We start from the raw sequence: 25,106 nt of genomic DNA on the forward strand, positions 1-25,106 counted from the left end.
GCGCTACGCAAATAGAGTAAGCGGCGGAGAGGGAGGCGGACGTTGGCGTTGAGTGACGTGAACTGTAGCCAATGGACTGGCGGGGCGGGGCGCGGCGGCCAATGGGCGGGGAGGGGGCGTGGTCGGCCGGGGCGTCTCGCGCTGGGTGACAGCTCGCGCGTGCTGGTGATGGCGGTAAATAAAGGGGACGGGGGGGCGAAGGGGGGGGGACACACGGGACGCGACCCCTCCTGAGGACAGAGAGGGAGAGAGGGGTGGGAGAAAATGGGGGCTGAGGAGGAGGAGAGGAGGGGTCTTTGCTGCTCCCCCCTCAAAGGGACCCCCCCCTCTCCGTGGTGCGGTTGTGGGGCTGAGGCGGACCCCGCTACCCCCCCCCCCCATCCATCACGGGGGTCGCCGCCTTTGTGTGCGGGCGGGACCCCCGCGCCGGGCTCGGCGGCTCCGCAACTTTCCCTTTGTTGAGGGAACATCCTCCCCTCTCCACATTATCCCCCTCATCCTCGGGATCGACTCCCACCTCCCCAGACCCCCCTTTATCCTCCCCAAGACCCCCTTCCTAAAATCCTCCAAACCCCCTTCCACCTCCTCATACCCCCTTCCCGGGACCGTGAGGGGGTGCTTGGGGTCGTGGCTTTGCTGGGAGGGAGGAAAGAAAACCCTTAAAAAACTCCCTTTCAACCTCCGTGCTAAGCGTGGTAGAGCAGGGAGAGGGCACGAAAACGGAGAAAAATCGGTGCGGGTGTGTGTTTATTTAGAAAAAAACCCCAAAAATCCGTGCGTTTGTGTCTCCAAGAGGGGGAAAGAGCTGAACTTGATCCGCGGGAGGCTTGGTGTCAGCTCCAGGCAGCAAAACTGCTCCAAAATCCCCATTTTTAAACCTCCAAGGGGATTCCCCTTGCTACGAGGACTCCCAGAGCCACGGGAATCACGGATCAGGGATAACCGAGCCCCTACAAACGGGAATCCAGCCCTGGAAAAGCTGCTAATTTTAGGAAAAAGCGCCCGTTAATCGCTTTACGTAGGGAACAAGGCTGATCCCTGTGTCAAAACAGCTCCAGGTCGAAGAGCGTGGGGAAAGCATCCCGTTATCCCGAAATACTGAAGCTGGGAGAGTGGGAAGTTGTCTTTACTTTGCGGAGTTCTTTGCTGTACTTTTTAGTCAGGGAGAGATGCCTGGAGTCGCTGGGCTCGTCTGGTGTGAAACGATGCAAAATTTGGTCCTTCCACGCTCCGCTGCCTCGGGGAAGATGCTTATGGAGCCCAGGGAAAGGTGGTGATTCCAGGGAAAACTGATGGATTTCAGCGGGAATTTTTCCTGGAGTAGTCAGTCGTTCTTTTGAGGGGAAAAAGGCAGAAACCAGCGGATTAAAAGGGATGATTTGGGGGGCTGGAAGCAAAAAGAAGGTGTTGGGGAGGGGGCTGAGAGCTGAGCTGCTGCTGGAGCTGAGGAAACGTGGCTGGGATGTGGGAATGAGGATGGAAAAAAGAGCTGGAGGATGAGAGGGGATAAACCAGTGGAAATGTGAATTAAAAACTCCGTGTGCATGCGAATAGCGTGGATTAAACTTGGATTAAATGGCTGTTGCTGTAAAGTGTTGGGAGCTGCCCCGTGTGGAATTTTCACTGAAATTTGGCTGCTCTGCCTTGGGCAGCTGCACTCGGGGGCTCCTGTGGCTTATCCAGGGTGAGAGAGGTTGAGTGATGCTCAAAAACCCAAAAAGGAGAAGGCAACAAAAGCGTTTGGGGTTTTATTTGGTGTTTTTAATTGCCTTGAGAACGGGCTGGGTGCAAATATTTGGGAGTGATGTGCCAAGTGTGAGCAGCATTTGATGTCTCCGAGCTTTCAGCAAACCATAAATGTGCATTTATTCCTCCCCTGATCATTCTCCCAATGAATACGAGCTGAGTCCAAGTGGAAGAGGGTGTTTTGAAGTTGGCAGATTTTCTCCAGCGAGGAATAATTCTGGGTTTTGTGCAAGCTGGGTTTGTTAAAAGAGAATTCTGCTTGTTCAGGAGCAGGGCTTGCACAATAGTCACACATGCAACGGGTTAAGGGCTAGAAAAGAGCCAAAAAGCCCAAACTGGGGATTTGTTTGGCTGTTGTGTGTCCAAGGATTGTTAGGAAGGAATCTCTTGCTGCAATTCCTGCCGAGATGCCGGCTCCGTGTGGTCCAAGGCTTGTGAGGATGGGGAAATTTGGGATCAGCCTCGTGTGCTTGGGCTGGGAGGAGCCTTTGGATTGGGAAGGGAATGATGACAATTGCTCAGTGGGGACAGAAAAAGGCACAATCAGTTTCTGGATGTCTTTTTTTTTCCGGAGGATTTCTTGTGGCTGCTGCAGCTCTGCCCATATCACACGCTGCAGGTTGTTTTCCTCAGTGCTAAAACACACTCACTTGTTAATTATTATTTTTAAGCAGCCCTGTGTTGTCTCAGCACCTCTAAACACGTGACAAGAAGCACTTTCTCAGCACCAAAAGTCGTTTATTCAGTATAAAGGACTGAAAATGTCTTTTAGATCCTGTTTTTCTTGGCCTTTTTTTCCCTTTGTTAACTGTTTTTATACTGAAATGTCACAGGGCTTCTGCTGGGACTCATAAAGTGAAATTTAGTGCTTTCTCAGCCCTCAGAATATGTTAATGGATTGAATTAGAGCAGTTAACAAATGGAAATACTTCAAAATGCTACAAAATTCTAAAAAATACTACAAAATTCACTGTTGGTGTGTAAGTGTGGATTTCTTCCTGAGTGTTTTTAGCTTTGGGGAAGTGGGAAAGGTTTTCTGAAGTTGACCCCAGCTCTGAAGCAAAGCAAAACTGAGGGGTTTGGTTTAAAATGGTTATAAATAAACAGAGAAATAATAAGTTGTCTGACAACTTTGCCTGTAACTTGGAGCAGTGGTTGAGGTCAGGAGGAATGGAAAGATGGGGTTGTTCCAAAGATCCCCCTCCAATCCTTTATTTTCTGCAGGAATCCTTTCTAGTGAGAATGAAAAGTTTTCTCACTTTGTTTAACAACCTTTGTGGTTTTCAGCTTGAATATTTCATCAAGGGTTGGGTTTGTTGCTGGGCTTTTGTTTTTTTTTTTCCCCTTTGGGGAATGAAACCTTGGGAGATGTTTTTGTCTCAGCAGCCTGATATTTATAAGTCCTTCACTTTTCCCAAATCCCTTCACCTTTCCCCAAACCCTTCACCCTTCCCAAATCCTTCACCCCAGGCTCTTGTCTAGGAAAAAGCCCCCCTTGAATTCCAGTGAAAGAAAGAGGATCCTCGTTAGTGTGAAACCTTTAATGAGTGTTTGCTCCTAAGGGTGCTGAGCAAATCCAAATTGTTGAACAGAAATTATTTCAAAATCCTATTCAGAGCTGAAAATATCTCGGTTGTTGGTTGATGTTTCCCTGTGTGCCCACAAATGCTCTTCACTTTGGGGTTTGAGGAGATTTTAGCTCAAAGATGGATCAGGTGAGGCTTTTGTAGCTCAGGAGCCAGGGAATTCCAGCACAGAGCAGCCAGAACACCCCATGAAAACAAAACAGATTAAAAGGCAGAGGAGGTAAAACTGGAGGTGAGATTCTGCCCTTTGCCAGTGTCTTTGGGATGGAATTTTAGGTGGACTAAAGCTGATTATTTGTTTGTTTGCTGTAATTGATATCCTGGTGCGCTGAGGAAAATTCAGATTAAAGCCCACTGTTCTGCTGGGTGTCAAAGGAAAAAAAAAATCCCTTTTTGCAACAGCATTAAGGAGTGTCTGTAGTAGGCAGAAAATGACACAAAGCTGCCAAGTTTATATTTTTTTCCTAATTGTTGTTAATGAGCTTTTAGCTTGCAAGATGATAATGAGGAGCACGTGAGCTGTTACACCTCCAGTTGGTGACAAATCAGCTGAAATCCCTCAGAAAACGGCAAATTGTTGGGACATACCTTGAGATTTTTGAAAGAACACTCGCTAGGTGAGTTCCTTTAATTAGCTAATTATGCTGTAATTCACTGAGAGGTCTGGCTTTGCTGAGGAAGTAAAAAATATCTGAAAACCAGGAGCTTTTCTTGTTCCTCCCCACGGTGCTCACACTTTGCTCAGCTCTGTAATTCAGCTTTCAGCTGCTTTTCCAAATGGAGACAGAGAGCTGGAATCCAGGGATGTGACAGCTCCAAGTTCCTCTGCAATGTGTCTTGTGTGACGTGTCAGTCGTGACAAATGGACTATTTAAAGCAAGATTCTGACTAAGGAGGTGTTTTTTCAGCATTTTGTGGAGTTTGCTGACTGAAATGCCAAAGGAAAAAGCACATCCTCAGGCACGGGAATCCCCCCAGAAGGCTGGAATAGCTAAATAACTTGAATTTTAAAGGAAATAATTGTTTGGGGGATGATGTAGACCACAAAAACTTTCACACTGAAAAAAAAAAAACCAACAAACCAACCTGTTTTTCCCCCTCTCTGGGTGCAGCCAGGGATGGATTTGTTTATTTTTTTTCCAAAAGACCAATTTACTGCAGCAAAGCTTTAGTGCATTTCTGCCCTTTTCAGGCAAACCATGGAAGATCAAGCCAAGAGTTATGGGCTGCAGCTGTGGCCTTGCATTGAGATGTTCTATAGGGGATCAGCTGAGCTGATTAAGGCACGGTGAGCACAGCTCCCATCCCTTTTTCCCTGTGAAAGGCAAATCCATCCCCTCCATGGAGCAGCGCTGCCTTGGGACCGCATTTTCCCACTCGCTTTCAGTGGGCGGCTTTAGATTTGATGAAGAAATACTGTCCTCTAATTACATTCTGCCCCTCTCTCCCAGGCTTTGAAAAACCTCTGAAGACAATTGGAGGGTTTGGAGTTGAAATAAAAGCTGTGTGGAAGGAGTTGGGCTGGGTGAGGAAGTGATAAGTGGCTTTTAGCTGGAAATCCTAAAAGTGTCCTGAGGGGAGCACTCGCTGCTGCCTTGGGGGCTTGCTTCCCATTTTTTATTTCCTGCCAGGGATGGGTGTCTGGGAGCCTGACTCCATTCCAGTTATTTCTGACAAAACTGGGAACCTTTCTTGTATTTTGTGATTTGGTTTTTTTTATTAAAACTCAGAATCCCAGAATGGTTTGGTTTGAGAGTGACCTTAAAGCTCATCCAGTGCAATGGGCAGAGACAATTTCCACCATCCCAATTTGCTCCAAACCCCATCCAAGCTGGCCTTGGGCACTTCCAGGAATGGGGCAGCCACAACTCCTTGTACCAAGGTCTCCCCACCTTCACAGGGAAGAATTTTTCCCTACTATCCAATCTAAACCTGTTCCCTGACAGTTTAAATCCATCTCCTCTTGTCCTGTCACTCCATGCTCTTGTAAATCCTTTATTTGGATGTGTTGGAACCATTCCAGCTCTTGCCTGGTGCTGGAATTGACTTTATCCAGGAATTTCAGCTGGCTTAGAGCTGCACCTTGTGCTGCAGGTTAAATAACAAGTGCTGTATGTATGAGGAAAATGCTGTTTTGTCTGACTCCTACCTCGAGCATTATCTTATTATTATATTTTTATTGATAAATTCTGTATTGGGATACCCCAGAACCAAATCATTTCTTCATGCACTGAACTTCAGCAAATAAAACAGGTCATGGAAACTTCCCCCCACCTCAGATGTAACTCATGGAATGAGAAGTTCATGGGTTTTATTGGTTAATTTTGTTTGCATTTGTAGTCACTGTGGGGATTTCTCAGGATTCTGGGTGGAGGGAGGGGTGTAAGGATTGAGTTACACAAATCCAGGGATATATTTTAATATATATGGATATATATTTGTGTGTGGTGGTAGAACCGAACAGCACAGTCTGATTTTGGATGTTTAAGGGCTTTTCAAGTCATTAACAGTAAGAAATTAAATAATTCAGACAGTGTAGCTGGCTCAAAGGGCTGCTTTAAGATGAATTAACTGAAATTTAGGCTGTGCTATTTAAAAACCCCTTGATTTGGGATGAGGGGGGTCTCAATCCTGGATTTCAGCATCCAGTGACCTCCCAAGGCAGTTACAGGTGGGGTTATTTTTGTTCTTGAAACTCCTCTTAGTGGCTGCTTCTTCTGGTGGCATATTTGGAATATTTCATGTTTCATTTAAGAGCAAAGTGTGTTCAAATGTCTGCTGGTTGCTGTATAGAAGTCAGGATTTGGATTTCCATGATTTTTGTGGGCTTTTTCCAGCTCAGGATATTCTGTGATTCTGGGAATTTTTTGTGTCTTCTGCAGCTGGAGAAAAATAATGGCAATATCATGTGGGAAGAGGATGTTGATCCTGTGAGGAGAACGAAGTGGGGGTTATGTCCTTTAAAACCACACAAGCACAAAAAAACATGTTGTAATTTTAAGGACAAACATTATAGATTTAGAATGGCATTAATTATGCTGAAAAAAATCCATGTAAAACTCTGCTATTCTTAAAAAAACCCCTGAAATCAGCTGTTTATTCCCTGGAGTTGTGAGAAAGAGCCCTGAGCTTGGATTTAATGATGTTTAATCATTCTTTCAAAAACACAAAGGAGGCACTAAAAGCTGTTCAGCTGAGCTAGAAAGAACTAATAGCTATAACTCAGATTCAAAAGTGATTTAGTTCCAGAGGTAAATCCATAATCCGACCAGTCAGGAGTTAATCTGTCATCAGACTAAGACTAGAAATAAATCTATTTAACTAAGAATAGTTAATTCACCTGAATCAGAGCAAGGATGAAGATCCTGCTCACCAGAGTTTATGTGGAGGAAATAAAATATACTCATGATGGAGAGTAGAAACAGCAAGTGGTTTTCAAAGGAGGAGGGAAAAAAACCTCCTTTGGAGTCTGTTCTGCTCTTTTCCTGCACTTCCCAGGATAGTTGGAGCTTCTGGTTTGGGTAATGTGGAAATGAGTCAGAGTAAGGAAGGAAATACTCTATTCATCCCAAAATTGGAAGGGTTTAGGAACAGCTTTTTGTAGCATCAAACCCAAATTCACCTCTCCCTCTTTACTCTCCTTGTCCTGTTGTTGTTTCATCTCAGGACAAATTGAAGGGATGAACTTTAACCTCTTAGGAGGATAATTTATTAAAATAACAGATGCTGCAGAATGGGGCCTGGCTTGATCTGCAGTTCTTAAGGAAGATTAACAACCTGGGAGTTCACAAATCGGGGTCCTGCTTCCGACCTCGGCTTGTGAGCAGGACAAAGGCAGCACTCACATCCTGTAGTTCAGGAAAAAAAAAAAGGATTTCAGCCAGAGCAGGATTCCTAACATGCAAATCAGGAATCATTCCATCAGGAAACGGCAGGGAAAGGTAGATTTGAACAAGTGAAATTCTTCCTTTTGTACCAGAAAATAGAGGCACAAACCTTGGGTGAGGCTGGGGCTGAAAATACAAATTTCAGTTTTATTTTTGCCACTTCAGATCCCTGTTTGGACACTGAGGAAGAGCAGGGATTGCTGCATGGATTGGCTTTTCCCAGCACAAACCAGGCCCAGCAGCTGAGCAGGGGAAGAGGATGTGTAAATCCCTTAATTCTTTGTTGGCAAGAAAACACAGAAGCTCTTGCTGGAGGCCCAGGGTCCAAATGGAGGGCTCAGAGATTTTCTGTTTCCAGAGCTGGGTGTACAGCAGCACTCTCCATATGGGAATTTGGGAATCCTTATGGATCCTCTACAGAAATCCCATTGAGCACCTTGGGGTTTGCTGGGCAGACAAATCAGACACCAAAATCCTTGCTGCATTTGGATAAATGGCTGTGATTTATTCATTTTTACCAATTCACAGCATTTATAAAACCCACAGAAAATTTTCTGCTGTTACAAAACCCACAGAAAATTTTCAGCTGTTCTACCTCACTCATTTGGGGTTAAAAACCCCAAATAATTGATTGGCAAGTGAAGGCAAAGCAAATGATGGAGAGGGCTGTCAAAACCAGGCGTTATTTTTGTCTCGGGATCCTGAACACATCAGAAGCTCCTTCCCTGCCTGTGGAATTGTGCTCTCCTCTTGAATGCTCTGTTCCTTCTGGCTGGGGAGAGAATCAGGCACAGCCTGCTGGGCTTGGCTGGTGTTTTATTGCCTCAGAGATGGCTCTGCCACCTCGCTGTGACCCATAGCTCCCAGATCCGCTCCCAGGACGGGCTCCTTCCTAATCCAGCAGAGATTTCACCAGCATGGATCTGAGTTTTGTTCCAGAAAGAACAGCAGAGGACACCCCAGAACTCAGCAAGTGTTGGCTCTGTGCCGTAATCCCTCTTTGTGTCTGTCACAAAGAGATCCTGCGAGGGGCTGGGATTCCGCTGCCGAATCCCCAATCCCTGCGGCAGACCGAGGTGCCAGAGCTGCCAAACTTCCCCTCGTCCCTGTGCCATGGAGGGGTTTGGTTTCATTGAAATTCCCTGAGGTTTGAGACAGAATTAATCAGGTTTGGGAATGCTAAAGGTGCTCAGGGTCAGAATGTAACCGGCTTTGCTTTTCAGTCATGGAATTGTTGAAACTGGAAAAGACCTTTAAGGTGATCGAGTCCAAAATGAGGTTGGATTTTGTTGTTATTGGGAAGCTGGATGGGATTGGAGTAGGATTTTCCCTGTGAAAAGGCTGATTTTTGGTATTTTTAATCCATCATCTGTGAACTGTTGTTGTGAACCTCAACTCTGGATGTGTTGTTTTCCTGCAGATCGGTGATAAATGGGATGTGCTGAGTGGGATCATGATGGTTCAAGAGCGTGGGGAAAAGCAAAAATGCTTCCAGCAGGCTGGAAAATGTAGGGATTTGTGTGGCTGGCTGTGATTTAAAGGAATGATAAGGCAGGGAAAGTGGGAGTCTGAGGGAAGGCTGCTGATCTCTGCTCCTGCTTTGTCACCTTGGGATGATTTGGTTTAACCTGTCCCTGGTTTATTATTCCATGGCACAGATCCCTGGAGCAGGATCCCCAGGCAGTAGGAAGTGCAAAAGGAAGCAAAGATGCTGCGTTTGGTATGAATCCAAACAGTCTGGGGATGGGGGGCACCAAAAAAAGTGGATTTCCAGTGGATTTGGAGTCTGTGCTGCTGATTTTGTGCCCCTAAAGCTCCTCTCCTGCCTGCTGTAGCTGAGCTATTCCAGGAGGGAAGTTTGTGTGGAAAACTTCAGGATATGGGATATCACCCTCTGCTGTTGTCACCTCTGTGGACACAGAATTCTTTGGGAACTCCTGGCTTGTGCCAAGCTGATTGTAAAGTGAAATCAGAACTTTTTTTCTCAGTCAGAATAATCTCTCAGCCTGTTCTAATTCCATTCTTTTTCCTGCTCCAGGCTGATAATTCCAATTGTGTGGTTTTGCTGTAATTCCTTCAGGCTTCTGCAGATGGAAGAGGCAGGGAATTGCTGTGAATTCCAGCAGGGAATTGCTGTGAACTCCTTCCCTTCAAACTGGTCCAGGAGAACAGCTCAGGAAAGTTGTGAATTGTTTTAGTGCCAGATCTGTGTTCAGCTCCTGTTTCCCAGCTTATTGACCCTTCCAAAAGCCATCCCAAAAATAAAACCTGGATGGAAAGAAAGGGGAGAAGGGATTTTTATGTGCTGGAGTAAACAGAGAAATTAACTTCTAGAAAGCTGTGAACTATGACTTAAATAGCATTTTAACAATGCTTTTTAACATCCAGGGTCATGACATAGAAATTCCCACATTTTCAGGGATTTGTAGGATATGGATCTTGTCTGTTTGTTTTCAGTGACTCTAAGGAATGTATAGACAATATTTCACCTGGAAATGGAATTTTAAAGCTGAAGTCAAGAGGTGAAAATTAAAAATACATCTACTTGAGGTTTTAGTCACTTTTGTTCATCTCTCCGATGAAAAACTGTGCTTGGCTCGATAAGAACATTCGAATTTTTAAATTTGAATTAAATTAAATCTTTAAAACACATTAAATTTTAAAAACTTGAAACTCCCATGGCAGTGCAAACACACAACAACTCATCCCTTTGTGGACTGAAGGATTTCACCTCCTCTTTGCCTTTTCCATGATTATTTCCAAACCCTGCTCCATTCCCAGGGATCTTCATCAGGAAGGAATGTGAATAGAAGACACATGTGCAGCCCTTTGTGTGGAGTTGGAATTCCAGCTCTTGGAAGAGGCCAAGGCTTTTGGTGGAGTCATAAATTTCTCTCCCAACCAACCCAAAAGGAGTTTGGTGCCTTCTCTGACTCCTTGGAATTCACCAGGAAAAGCAGAGGAGAGGAGGTTTTGGGGTAGTGCAGCTCCACCAGTTCCCCAGGAACAAAAAAGGCAGAATTGGATTGTTTTATCCATTGCAGCCTTTAGGAATGGGAATATTTTTAATTCCCTTTTGACTGTAGGTGAGGTAACAGCACATCCCAGTTCACAGAAATCCCCAAGTTGTATTCAAAGCACTCTTGAAGGCCTTAAAGGCTTTTCTAAAGTGCTCAGAATTCCAGAGTTTTTAGGAAAGGAGCTTTTTCATCCCTGGGACTCCGTTCCCTGAGCATTTAAATTATCTGGAGCAGTTTGGTTGATGTGGAGGTTGGACCTGGAAATGCTTCATTTTTATATTTGTTGTGCTCCAAAGTCAAAGATGGACCAAAATCTGCCAACTTCACCTTCCTGACAGGATCCAGACAACCAAATCCTGCAGGAATCCTTGTTCCCACCAGGAATGCTGCCAATGCAGGGAATGGGATTTTCCTAATCTGAGTGCTTTGGGTTTTTTGACTCTTTTTTTTGGGTTTGGTTGGAATTTTTCAATATTCCTTTGAAAACTGATTCCTGACAATTCCAGCTTTGAGCCTAGAGTGGATTTTGGGAGCTCACAGGAGGAGTTTAACACTTCCAGAGTTGGAATTGACTGGGAGGACTTTGTAAACCTGAAGTGGCTGACGAAGCTGGCGGGAAAATCCCATTTTCCTCAAGCTCCCTTGTGGCCAGGGCTGGAGTTCAGCACAGCTGGGTGGGGTGTGGAGTCCTCCAATTCCTGTGTCCAACAGCTGAATCCAGCAGGAATTCCTCCATGGCTCCTGTGGGATCCTGACTCCCTCCTGGCATGGGAAAGTTGGGAATTCTCAGGATTTGGTGAGATCCAGGTGTGGAGGATTTGTCTTCCTCTGTTTTCCTTGTTAATTTTCCTGTACCCAGCTGGCTGTTGTGTCAGCCTGGAGAGAGGGAAAGCAGCAATTCTGGGACAGAAAGCCTGAGAGTTTTCAGGAAAAGAGCTCCAGAATCATTGGAAAAATCTCTCTGGAAAATCTCTTGCTCATCAGGGATGGAATTTGCAAGTCAGAACCCAGCAGGGTTTGAAGGAGAGGAGTAAAGGGAAGAAACCCTGCTGGATTTTTGGAGAAAAGAGCAGGAAAATGAGATTCCTGCCTCTTTTCCTGGGAATTTTCCATGCTCTGAGTGAGTAATTCTGGAGCACGAGGTCACTAAGGACAGAGTATAAGAGGGTGTGATGGTGCTACTCCTTCCTTGGAGCATCAATTCCTATTTTCTAACAGAATATCAATCATATGAGAGGTTTTTTCCTTGGAAATGTGTCATTTCTGGTGTCTTTGGGAAGCAAGGAAGAATTCAGGAGGAATTTCTCCACGGAAGGGGCTGCCCAGGGAGGTTTGGAGTTTTCATCCCTGGAGGTGTCCAAGGAATGTGACAAGCAAAGCTTGATGATCCTGGAAGTTTTTCCAACCTCAGTGATTCTGGAATTCCATAAATAAAGGATTTTGCCTTGGCTGCCTGTTGGGACAGCTCCTGCCAGAGCTGGAACGGGGATGTTGGAGCAGGATTTTATCCCCCATTTTCTGGGCAGCTCAGATTACAAGTTTGCATTTGCACATCTGGTTCAATAATTGGTGCCTCACAAACAGGGAGGTGAAAACAATCAGGGGAAGAAAGTTTTGGTTGTTTTTTTTTCTTTTGTATGGAATTCTAGGAGATCTCTCTGATATCCCCAGATTTCCATTTTGGAGTGTTTGCAGCAGAAATTGGAGAGCTCCACATAAAAAGTGGTTTATTGGGGTGGGAACTTGGGTTTTGCATCCAGGATTTTTAAACCCATTCCATAAAATCCCAGAATGGTTTGGAAAAGGGATCTTGAAGCTCATCCAAGGCAGGGTCACCTTCCCCTATCCCAGGCTGCTCCAGCCTGGCCTTGGACACTTCCAGGGATCCAGGGGCAGCCCCAGCTTCTCTGGGAATTCCATTTGACCCTCCCAGGGAAGAGTTTCTTCCCAATATCCAACCTAAACCTTCCCTCTTTCACTTTGAAGCCATATCCCTTGTCCTGTCACTATGTTTTGACCAAACTCTGTCTATTCCTTATGTAATTTTGATGGAAACCAAGACTATCCAAGGATTTTTTTTTTTTCTACAGTGCTGCAAAAAATTGGTAAAAAAAAAAAAGGCAAATGTGCTTTATTTAATGTGGCACCAACTCTCAAAAGGCTCTGTGCTTCACTTCTGCCATTCCCAGGAGAGGGATGAAGGAATGAGTGAAAAAAATCCTTCAGTCTGAGCTTCCCACCTGTCCTGGCAGACGATTCCCTGGAGTTTGTGCTCTTTTATTTATTCTGGAATCACCTTTTGGACAAATAAAAGCAGCATCATTCCAGGGTTGAACATCCAGCACCTCTCCTGGCCCCTGGACTGGTTTTTTTTGGCTTCTTGCAGATTGATTTAGAAAAAGAAAGTAGCTGTTGTCACCAGATGCCTGCAGATGGCTTTAATCAGGTTCCAAATGTGCAACAATGGCACAAAGGAGCAGAATGAGCTCGGGTGGTTTCTTGTAAGGCTCTTACAGGGGCAGCAGCCAAATTGTTGCTGCTGCATTTGGTTCTGGGAGCTGTTAGAGGATCTCACCACGAGTTTTTTCCAGGATTCTGAGCCATGCAAGGCAGGAAAGTGGGGTTTGCCCCAGTGTTTTAAGTGATTTACAAGGTGAGAAGTTTTCAAACAGGCTCTAAAATGTTATTAGCTGAACTAATACCCCTGTTTTGCTTTTATTCCCTGTTTTTTTTATTTGTGTTTAGTCATCTTTAGTGGATTGCAGTGCTCCAAGTGATTCCTTCTCCCTCTTTTCCTACCCCCCCTCCACGAAGAGCAACCACGTGATTCCTTCTCCCTCTTCTTCTCCCTCTTCTTCTCCCTCTTCTTCTCCCTCTTCTTCTCCCTCTTCTTCTCCCTCTTCTTCTCCCTCTTCTTCTCCCTCTTCTTCTCCCTCTTCTTCTCCCTCTTCTTCTCCCTCTTCTTCTCCCTCTTCTTCTCCCTCTTCTTCTCCCTCTTCTCCCTCCCCAGCCCTTCTCTGGAAAAGATCCAAGTAGGTGAGAAAATGAAGATTTTATAGAGATTACTTAAAATCAGCTTTGGTAAAAAAAAAAACCAAACAAAAACCAAACCCAAGAGTTAAACCTGATAATTACAGAGAGCAGAGCTCTGAGTGTTTCTTTCCAGAGCTTTTCAAATCCAAGGTGTTCATTCCCTATCCTTAAATCCTGGCGTTGCTCATGGCTTATCCCATCCACGGCAGCAATTTGGGATCTCTGGGGCAGCTCCAGCCCTGTGATCTCTTCAAGGTTTGTTTTTCCCTCACCTCGTGCCTGTGTTTACAGCTCCTGACTCACAAATCCTGCTCTCCTTTAATCCCAGCCTTGGAATTCCCCCTGGGAGCTGCAGCTCTGTGTTCCCGGGAGGAGATTGTGGCAAAGTGTTTGTGTACATGTGGAAAAGAGAGGAAAAACTTCTCTCCTTAGTCCTGTGCCAGCGTTTCCAGGGATTTGTTCCACTCTGTGGTGTGTGGAGGGTGCAGGGCTGGACCTGCAGCTGCTCCAGCTGCCTTTGGAACATCTGAGAGTTGATTCCAATCCTTTTTTTTTTTTTTCATGGAAAGAGTCAAAAATATGAGTCAGCAAGAGAAATCTTGAATGTGAATGAGAGCTCTGAAGCGTGGTGGGTGGAGAAGCTTCACTTTCGAGGAAAAACCTCTTATTCAAGCAGTTTGGGGTTAAATAAACACAATTCCTTCCTAACTTTCAGATGCACATGGAATTACAGCTTGGATCTGTAAGGGAATTATCTGCAGATACCTAAAGAGAGCCAGGTTGGGGATATCAAATGTAGCATCAAAGGTGCTTTTGTGCTGAGAATTTCTGAATTTAGACGTAACAAAGCTGCTTTGTCAGCTGACTGAGGTGTTTGGAACCTCTTCCCTTTTCCAAGCAGGAAATCTTCTGGCTCAGCACAGGAAAAGTCAAAGGAATTGACAAAAGGCTGCTGATTTATCTCCTGCATGTCAAACAGGATTCCTTAATCTGTATTTTTTGTAATTCCCTGGATCTGCTTGGGCAGTGATTCCCAGGGAGCCTGATACCCTGCTGAATCCAGCAGCTCTTCCTCCTTGGGAATTGAGGAGAAATTCAGTGTTTTTTGAAAATTTTGTGTGCTGAGACTTCGCAGAGCCCGTGAGCGACCGGCTGTTTGACGAATCCCTAAAAAATAGTGTCTTTCAGGCCTATTTTTTGTTCCAAATTATAAATCTGGTGTGCTGAGGAGGCTGAAGGGTTAAATTCCCCACACTGTCGCATATGGCAGTGAGCAGAATCACAGATGTTGATGATACAACATAATTAGTATTCTTTTATGTAAATGAAGGCTGTCAATGTTACCACAGTGTCTGCACTCCTGCAAGCTGGAATTTCTGCTCTCACCAAGGCTAGACAGGATTCTAAACAAAATTCCATGATTTTTATATTCACCCCTAAGGAGGAAAATTAAGAGGAAAGAGGAGAAAAAAAGCTCAAGGAGGGGAAAAGGTGGGGAAGGGTTTTTTTTTTCCAGCTTGGAAAAAAGAGATCAAATCAATCCTTTGTTTAAGTGAGGATTTCCAAAATCCTGTCCACGTCCTGGGATTTGGGAGGGAATGAACCCAGCCCAAGGGAAATGTGGGGATTTCTGAGCTGGTTCAAATAAAAACCTCGGTGGTTCTTTGGGTGCTGAAGTGGCCACTTGAGCTTTCAGTGGAGTCCAGGAGAAAAAACTGAAGAGCTTTGATTTTTCTCTAAGAGATTCCATCCTCAGCAGCTGATAAAGGTGGTAATTAAAGCAAATTTGTGTCATTTAGGGCCACTAAAAATGCATTTCCTTCACCTGGCCAGGTCCCTGCCACCCACGCAGGTGAGGGCTCAGTACCTGCCTCAAAACTTTGGCAAGTGTTAAACTTTACACCTCATAAAATGATGTTTTAAACACATATTCTGTGTGCCAGGTCCCTGTGTAACCAACTGAATTCAGATCTGTTACTCCAGTCTTTTCTACCTCTGGTTTTTTTCCCATTTTTCTCTCATCTGTGGTTCTTACTTTGTGGCAGTTCAAACCTGCCAACTCCTCATAGCTTCCTTTTTATTGTTTGGAAAAAAAACACCTAGAAATGAAATTTAACTCAGCACAGCTTTTGTTGGGTTTTCTTTTTTGTCTTTCCCCCTTCTCCTCCCCCTGTCTCTCACCAGGCAATAGAAAGAGCCAAAAAAATCCAAGTGATCACAGGAGGGGCACATTTTTCCTCCTGTTTTTTTTTTTTATTTTGACTCCCATTTTTTCCCTCTGCCATATGTTGGGTCATCCACTACAAAAGCCTCACCATGAAAAGGCTCCATGTGATCAGCAGATTTTTACAGCCCACCAAAAAAAAAAAAAAAAGAAAAGAAAAAGAGAAAAGAAAGCAGAGAATGAAATGGAATGGGATTTCTGTGTGTGACGTGTCTCAACATCTGAGAATTTGGGATCCTGGGGGTAATTCCAGAGAATTATTTCTGGAATAAATGAGTTCTGCACTGAGGGGTTAATGATGCTCCTGCCAGCATTTCAGGGTTGGTTTCTTTGCATCACCAGGATATTTTCCCTCTCTCTCCAGGGCTTTGAAGCTGCCTGGCAGTGAGGACTTCCCAGTAATTAAATTCTCCGGGATCCGTGGGAAGATGGGGCTGCTCCGCGCCCGGGACGCGGCGTGGCGGAGGAAAGGATGTGTGACCTGCGCTCCGTGAGTAGCCTGGCTGCTCTGACCTCCTTCCCTGCCCTCAGAGCCTTGGAAGGACTGGAAAAAGGGATCCACAGCTCGCTGGGAATCTTTTATCAATCTGATGCTTTAGGATTTTTGCTGTTCTATTTTAGAAAATGTATTAGTCCTGCAGTTGTTCAGTGGATAACTCCAAACTCCACACACAGGGTCAGCTTTTTGCATTTTGCTCAGACACAACAATTCCTCTCCAGGCCTGGAGTCATTGCCTCAGGCCCCCAGAGATGGAAACAAAAGGGAGTTTTGAGGGTAAATGACTTCATTACCTGAAGCTGGAATTGGAAGATTAAGATGGGGGATTTGGGGTGTTCTGTACAGGATCAGGAGTCAGATTTGATGATGCTTTTGGCTGCCTTCCAATCAGGATATCCCATAACCCTACAATGGTGTTTCAAATCCACATTGCAGCTCTAAAATCCTTTCCCTTGTGTTCTTTGCCCCGCCAAAAGAGCAGTGACACCTCCTGTAAGACATGGAGAGATGCAAACAGGAGAAATTTGGGGTGTCCTGAGCAGGATCAGGAGTCAGACTTGATGACCCTATTGACCCCCTTCCAACTGGGGATATCCCATGACCCTACAAAAAGATTTCAAATCCATGTTGCAGCACTAAAACCTTTTTCCTTGTGTTTTCTTGCCTCCCATGGTCGGAGCAGTGACACTTCCTGTAAGAGACATGGATAGATGCAAATGTAGGGAATTTAGGGTGTCCTGTGCAGGGCCAGGGGTCAGATTTGATGATGCTTTTGGCTGCCTTCCAATCAGGATATCCCACAACCCTGCAATGACATTTCACATCCACATTGCAGCTCTAAAATCCTTTTCCTTGTGTTCTTTGCCTCCACAGGTGAAAACAGCAACGCATCCTGTAAGAGACATGGATAGATTCACATGTAGGGAATTTAGGATGTCCTGTGCAGGGCCAGGGGTCAGATTTGATGATCCTAACCCTTCCAATGACCCTACAAGGAGATTTCAAACGTGTGTCACGGCTCTAAAATCCTTTTCCTTGTGTTTTTGCCCCGCAAAAGGTCGGAGCAGCGACGCCTCCTGTGAGACATGGATAGATGCAAACATGTGGGGCGGCTACGACTCGCCCAGGACCACTCGATCCTGAACCCCCAGAAGTGGCAGTGCGTGGACTGCCACACCACCGAGTCGCTCTGGGCCTGCCTCAAGTGCTCGCACGTGGCCTGCGGCCGCTACATCGAGGAGCACGCCCTGAGGCACTTCCAGGAGACCCGGCACCCCTTGGCCATGGAAGTGCACGAGCTCTACGTCTTCTGCTACCTGTGCCAGGATTACGTCCTGAACGACAACCCCGAGGGTGACCTGAAGCTGCTGAGGAGCTCGCTGTCGGCCATCAAGGGGCAGAGGAGCGGCAGGACGCTGCGCTCCATGGCGCTGGCCGAGGACGCCTGGAGGAGGAGGAGCCCTCAGGGCCAGTCCCAGATGCTGGTGGCGCTGTGGCACCGGCGCCAGGCCCTGCTGGCGAGGGCTCTGCGCACCTGGTTCCACAAGAGCTCCCGGGGGCAGCTGAAGTTGAAGGAGAAGAAGCAGCTGGAGGAGCTGGAGAAGAAGAAGGAAGCGGCTCGGCAGCGGCGGCAGGAGATGAAGAGGCAGCTCCTGGAGGAGCTGGCCAACACTCCCCCGAGGAAGAGCGCCAGGCTGCTGTCCCATGTGCACAGGGAGAGCTTGATCCCAAGGAAATTCAGGGAAGTGGCCACAGCTTCCCCTACCTCAAGGCAGGTGCAGAGCAGCAGATTCAAGCAGTTCTACTCCATCCGGCGCCAGCCCCTGATGACGCCGGGGGTGACGGGGCTGAGGAACCTGGGCAACACTTGTTACATGAACTCCATCCTGCAGGTGCTCAGCCACCTCCAGAAGTTCCGAGAATGTTTCTTGACTCTTGATCTCTGTGAAACAGAAGAACTTTTAGCTAAAACTGTGAACGGGAGGGCCAGGATGCCTGGCAGACTGGCGAACGGGGCTGCCGCCGGTGAGCCGGGGAAGCCTGACAGGGTGGGATCATCCGGCACGCAGAGCTCTCTGGCCAGCCTGAACAGCAGCAGTTTAGAGCTGATCCAGCCCAAGGAGCCCAGCTCGAAGCACATCTCCCTGTGCCACGAGCTGCACACCCTGTTCAGGGTGATGTGGTCTGGCAAGTGGGCCCTGGTGTCCCCCTTTGCCATGCTGCACTCCGTGTGGAGCCTGATCCCGGCGTTCCGCGGCTACGACCAGCAGGACGCTCAGGAGTTCCTCTGCGAGCTCCTGGACAAGGTCCAGCAGGAGCTGGAGTCCGAGGGGACCAGGCGCAGGATCCTCATCCCCTTCTCGCAGAGGAAGCTCACCAAGCAGGTCCTCAAGGTGGTCAACACCATCTTCCACGGGCAGTTGCTCAGTCAGGTATGGAACTGCTTTCCCACAGGGATCAGCTGAGGCTGTTAACACCGAGGAGCAAAGGCTCTGCATGTTGAGGATCCCATTTAGAAGTGTCTTAGGAATTCCCAACATCCCAATTCCTGAGGAAGAAAATCCCTTGGGTTGCTGTGCTGGTGCCACCGTTTCCATCCTTGTCACATTTGGCACAAATTCACTTCAGTTGTGCCACTTCTGAATGAAACTTGCATAAGCACAGAAGTCCTGACCCCTGGTTTTAGGGTTTGAATGTGTTTTTAAGGTGCCTTTGCATTTTTTTTGCCCCTTTCTGGTGGTGTTTCTGTGCCTGGGAAGAGCATGATGAGACACCTCTGTACAGGCTCTTTGTGACAATTTGTTTTTTGCTGGCACAGGAGAAGCTGAACATACCACACCAAGGTTCCTGTAGGAGGTGAAGGTGCCTGTGGTGATGTTTGATCCCTTTTTCCTGTGCTGTTCCTTGCTGGAAACATTTCATTCCCCACAAGGCAGAGCCCAAGAGACCCAAAATCCCCAGGAATTCTGGAAGTTCCAGCTCCCTTTGGTTTCCAGGAGAAATGAATGGGGAGCAGAACTGGTGGTCTGTAAGATCAGACACAAAGTGTGTTCTCTGTTTGTTGTCAGGAAAATTTCTGTCACCCTGCCCCGAGCCACTGAGCTCAGCAATATTTAGGACTTTGTGCTTGTCAGAGATTAAAAATTGAATTTCTCCAGTGAAAACTTTTGACTTTCAGGGAAAGGATGCCTGAAGTTATGGTTCATGGAATTATTGAATATCTTGAATTGGAAGGGACCTACAGTGATTTTTAATTAATTTACCTTTTAAATTTTAATTTAATAATTAATTTAATTAACTTACTTTTAGTTTATTAATCACTTTAATAAATTTAATTTTATTAATTTAATAGTTATTAATTTAAATTATTAAATTAAGTGATTAACAAATTATAAAATTACTAATTAACCAATAAATTAGTGTTTTATTATTTTTTTATTAATTTATTTATCTTATTGTTTATATATTATATATTAATATATGTTAATATATAATATATTTATAATATATAAATATATTATATATTTATACATATTAAATATATATTTATATTGAATATATGAATATATATCTATATATGAATATATAATATAAATATATTAAAATATAAAATATATATAATATATATTATATATATTATATATTAGATATAATGTATAAATATATGATACATAATATATAATACATTATAATAATAATGTATTATTATTATAATAATGTAATGTAATATATAAAAAATATAATATATATTATATATTAGATATAATATATAAATATATAATACATAATATATAATGCATTATAATATCTATAATACATTATAATAATGTATTATTATAATAATGTAATAATTATTATAATAATATAATGTAATATTTAATATAATATATTATGTATTATATATAATATATATGATATAAATATATATTATATTTTTTTCTATTATTTCTATTATTATATATTATATATTTTTTATTTTATTTATTAATTTTCATTACTTTTTATTCATTTCAATAATTAACAACCAGCTAAATCCATACACAACACCTCCTAACACCACCTAAAAACAATACCACACGTACAATAACACCCCCCATGCACCTCCAAACCCAGCTGGCTGTCCCTGTGTCCCCTGCAGGTCACCTGCAGGACGTGCAACTACAAATCCAACACCGTGGAGCCCTTCTGGGACCTTTCCCTGGAATTCCCGGAGCGCTACCATTCCCTGGAGAAAGGCATCGTGCCCCTGCCCCAGGCTGAGTGCTTGCTGACCGAAATGTTGGCCAAATTCACTGAGACAGAAGCCCTGGAGGGGAGGATCTATGCCTGTGACCAGTGCAACAGTGAGTGCCACTTCCTCCCCTTTTTTGAAGCACAGAGCAGCAGGGAGAATAAAATATCGAATATTTGTGAGCTGGAATTCACCTGCTGGAACTGCTGCAGCCCAGGATATCTTTGGCTCGATGTTTCCTGGTGTTTTTCCAGCAGGAACAGCTCAGAGGTGACAAATGTTTGTGTGATGAGGAGAAGGGAAAGTTTGAATCTCACAGAACTTCTGGAGGAATTCAGAAATATTTATTCCTGTGGCCATCCCCGTGCTGGAAAGAGAAAAAAAAGAAAAAGAGTTTACCTTGTGCTGGTTTTTCTCCTGGGGGAATTAACAGAATGCTGATAATCTTTGCCTTGGGGGTTTTTTGGGGGTTTTTTTTGACAGGCAAACGGCGAAAATCTTCTCCCAAACCTCTTGTTCTGAGTGAAGCTAAAAAGCAGTTGCTGATCTACAGACTACCTCAGGTCCTCCGGCTGCACCTTAAACGCTTCAGGTGAGGCACTGGGCCCTGGATTTTTGGGGGAAAAAGTGACCAAAAGTGGGTCTTTAATTTCCCTCAACCCCTGCTGAAAGCAGCTGTGTCATTTCTGAGCCATCAGGTTGGTGAGAGCCCCTCCCATTACCCGTTTGCAGGGCGTTTTTCTGCCACAATTTAATATTTCATGCATATTAATCCTTAATTTCCTCGGGTTTGACTCGAGTTTGCAGGCAGCTTGGAAGGAGAAATAAGCTGATGAAAGATTTGGTGAAGGTGGGAGATTGAGAGAATTAAATTCCTCAAATTACCTGTTGAATAGAAAGTAGAGAAAGCTGAAAATGTTAGGACAAGTTTCTAAAGTGGTTAGGCTGGGTTTGGGAGGGTTATTGGTAGAACTGAGGGTTTTTAAAGGTGGTCAGAGGATAAATCTGGCCCCAGAATGCCCCACCTTAAACAAAAAATATCAATGCCAGGGGGAGACCCCACCTAAAATAAAAACCTTCAGTGTCAAGAAACCCCATCTATAAAAATCCTCAGTGGTAGAAGGAGACCTTAAATCTAAATCTAAAATAAAAATTATCAATGAAAGAAGGAGACCCCACCTAAAATAAAAACCTTAAATGGCAGAGGGAGATCTACCTAAAATAAAAACTCTCAGTGGCAGAGAGAGACCCCAGCTGAAACAAAAATCATCGATGGTAGGAAAAGACTGCACCTAAAGCAAAAACCCTCAGTGGCAGAGGGAGACCCCACCTAAAATAAAAATCATTTATGGTAGGAAGAGACCCCACTAAAATAAAAACCTGAAATGGCAGGGGGAGACCCCACTAAAATAAAAATCATTGATGGTAGGAAGAGACCCCCACCTAAAATAAAAATCATTGATGGTAGGAAGAAACCCCATCTATAATAAAATCCCTCAGTGGCAGGGGGAGATCCCACCTAAAATAAAAACCTTAAATAGCAGAGGGAATAAAATTATTCAATGGCAGAGGAAGACCCTACCTAAAATAACAACCCTCAGTTGCAGAGGGAGACTCCACCTAAAATAAAAATCATTGATGGTAGGAAGAGACCCCACTTGAAATAAAAATCATTGATGGTAGGAAGAGACCCCACCTAAAATAAAAATCATCCATGGTAGGAAGAGACCCTACCTAAAATAAAAATCATTGATGGTAGGAAGAGACCCCACCTAAAATAAAAATCATCCATGGTAGGAAGAGACCCCACCTAAAATAAAAATCATTGATGGTAGGAAGAGACCCCACCTAAAATAAAAATCATCCATGGTAGGAAGAGACCCTACCTAAAATAAAAATCATCCATGGTAGGAAGAGACCCTACCTAAAATAAAAATCATCCGTGGTAGGAAGAGACCCCACCTAAAATACAAATCATCCATGGTAGGAAGAGACCCCACCTAAAATACAAATCATCCATGGTAGGAAGAGACCCTACCTAAAATACAAATCATTCATGGTAGGAAGAGACCCTACCTAAAATAAAAATCATCCATGGTAGGAAGACACCCCACCTAAAATAAAAATCATCCATGGTAGGAAGAGACCCTACCTAAAATAAAAATCATTGATGGTAGGAAGAGACCCCACCTAAAATAAAAATCATCCATGCTAGGAAGAGACCCCACCTAAAATAAAAATCATCCATGCTAGGAAGAGACCCTACCTAAAATAAAAATCATCCATGGTAGGAAGAGACCCTACCTAAAATAAAAATCATCCATGGTAGGAAGAGACCCCACCTAAAATACAAATCATCCATGGTAGGAAGAGACCCCACCTAAAATGAAAGCCCTTTGGTGTTAGGGGGAGCCCCCAGCTGAAGGCCTCGATGTCAGGAGAGCCCACCACAGCCAAGGCCATGAGCAGCAGCAGGAGCTGCAGGGTTGGGGGAGGTGTCTGCTGGGGATTTTGGGGTGAAAAGCCAGGATCCTGTGACCTGAGCAGCCCTGAGTGTGGGATTTGTGTTGGCAGGTGGTCTGAGCGCAATCACCGCGAGAAGATCGGGGTCCATGTCCTCTTTGAGCAGGTATTAAACATGGAACCTTACTGCTGCAGGGACTCTCTGCCCTCCCTTGCCACTGAGACCTTTGTGTATGACCTCTCGGCTGTGGTGATGCATCACGGCAAGGGGTTTGGCTCAGGACACTACACAGCCTATTGCTACAACACGGAGGGAGGTGCGTGTGCTGGGGGCGTGGGGCAAATCCCATCCCCATCCTCTTCCTCCCCTCGGCATTCCTTGCATTTCCCTCTCCTGGAATCCTTCCCCAGGATTCCATTTCCTTAGGATCCGCTCTTTGCCCTTCAGTGGTTTGTTTCTCCCCATCCCTTCCCCATATTCCTATATTTTTACTATGCTTTTTTTATTGATTGATTTTTATTTATTGATTTTTGTTTATTTTTATTTCTTTTTGTTAATTTTTATTTTTATTTATTTTTTATTTATTTATTTTTCTTATTTATTTTTGTTATTTTTATTTATTTTTATCTTTATTTATATCTTTATTTATATTTATATTCATTTTTATTTATATTTTTATTTATTTATATTCATATTCATTTTTATTTATTCATATTTATTTATATTTATTTTCATTTTTATTTCTTTTTATTTATCTTTATTTATATTTTTATTCATTTTTATTCTTATTTATTTATATTTATTTTTATTTATTTTTATTTTATTTTTTTATTTTATTTATTTTTATTTTATTTATTTTTAATTTATTAATTATTTATTTTATTTATTTTTATTTCCTTTTATTTTTATTTATTTTTATTTATTTTTAGTACCTATTTTTGTTCATTTTTATTTATTTTTAATTTACTTTTAATTATTTATTTTATTTATTTTTATTTATTTTAAATTTTTTGTTTATTTTATTTATTTTTAATTTATTTTTAATTATTTATTTTATTTATTTTTATTTTATTTTTATTTCCTTTTATTTATTTTTGTTCATTTTTATTTTTCTTTTAATTATTTTTAGTATTTAATTTTTAATTTAATTTAATTTTTATTTATTTTAAATTTATTTTTAATTATTTATTTTATTTATTTTTATTTATTTTTGTTCATTTTTATTTATTTTTAATTATTTATTTTATTTATTTATATTTATTTATATTTATTTTTGTTCATTTTCATTTATTTTATTAATTTTTATTTTTGTTCATTTTTATTTATTTATAATTATCTATTTTATTTATTTATATTTATTTATATTTATTTTTGTTCATTTTTATTTATTTTATTTATTTTTATTTATTTTTGTTCATTTTTATTTATTTTTAATTATCTATTTTATTTATTTATATTTATTTATATTTATTTTTGTTCATTTTTATTTATTGTTGTTTTGGTCAGGGATTTTTTTCCCTGGGAATGGTGTGAATTTTTCATCCTGCCAGGCAGAGCTGCTGCAGCTGGGTTTGCTCAGGATCCTCGGGATTGAGGAGATGAACAGAAAGTGTTTTGAGGCTGGGAAAAAACAGGAACTATTCATGAATAACATCCGCAGGGGGCTGGGAGATCCCAGCAGCTGGATCAGGATGGGCTCTGCCTTCCTGCCTGGCCCCAGGGAATTGCTGGCTGCCTAATTGAGTTCTTGGGCTGATTAAATGAAGAATTGATATTTCTAAAGCACAAAAAAAAAAATACATATATATTAAAAAAATGATATTAAAACCATTTTCCAGGTTAGAGGAAAAGACAGAGGTTCCTTTTCTCCTGTGGATGTTTCCTGTGAGCAGTTCCAGAATCCAAAGGGATCCTGCCTCAGCTAAGAGCTTTTTTTTCCCTTTTTTCCCAGGTTTTTGGGTGCACTGCAATGACTCCAAACTGAATGTATGTAGCGTGGAGGAGGTGTGCAAGACCCAGGCCTACATCCTCTTCTACACTCAGAGAACGCTGCAGGACAAAGCTGGAATCCCAGAAAAACAACTCCGAGCTCAGGTGTTTGCCACCCAAAACCAGTGACAAGGACACAAGACTGACATTCCCATGAGGGGAAAACACTGCCAGCTTCTTTTGGGAACTTCTGGTGTTCATCTTCCCCTTCTTTGTGGGGAAAACTGCAGGAATGGGATCGGAACAGGGATGGGATCAGAGTGGGAATGGGATCAGGGCAGGGATGGGATCAGGGCAGGAATGGGATCAGGGCAGGAATGGGATCAGAGTGGGAATGGGATCAGGGCAGGAATGGGATCAGGGCAGGAATGGGATCAGGGTAGGGATGGGATCAGGGCAGGGATGGGATCAGAGTGGGAATGGGATC

At 43.4% G+C, this 25,106-nt stretch overlaps 1 protein-coding gene across 3 annotated transcripts; it reads left to right on the forward strand.

The window, feature by feature from the left end:
* Positions 1-100: 100 nt before the first annotated feature.
* On the forward strand, positions 101-24,866 carry USP49 (ubiquitin specific peptidase 49). 3 transcript variants are annotated; one of them, XM_086861653.1, is made up of 7 exons: positions 101-174; positions 15,861-15,986; positions 17,053-18,427; positions 20,134-20,338; positions 20,710-20,818; positions 22,801-23,006; positions 24,642-24,866. In XM_086861653.1, the coding sequence occupies exons 3-7, from the start codon at positions 17,081-17,083 to the stop codon at positions 24,806-24,808; spliced, it is 2,034 nt and encodes a 677-aa protein (XP_086717779.1). In that variant the 5' UTR covers positions 101-174; positions 15,861-15,986; positions 17,053-17,080; the 3' UTR covers positions 24,809-24,866. The 3 variants fall into 3 exon arrangements, with proteins under 3 accessions (XP_086717779.1, XP_086717781.1, XP_086717780.1); XM_086861655.1 differs by having other exon boundaries at positions 113-174; positions 22,801-22,855; XM_086861654.1 differs by having other exon boundaries at positions 121-174; positions 16,869-18,427.
* Positions 24,867-25,106: the final 240 nt, after the last annotated feature.

Source organism: Cyanistes caeruleus, chromosome 24 (assembly GCF_971803275.1).
Source record: "Cyanistes caeruleus chromosome 24, bCyaCae1.hap1.1, whole genome shotgun sequence".
In the NCBI taxonomy this organism is placed as follows: domain Eukaryota; kingdom Metazoa; phylum Chordata; class Aves; order Passeriformes; family Paridae; genus Cyanistes; species Cyanistes caeruleus.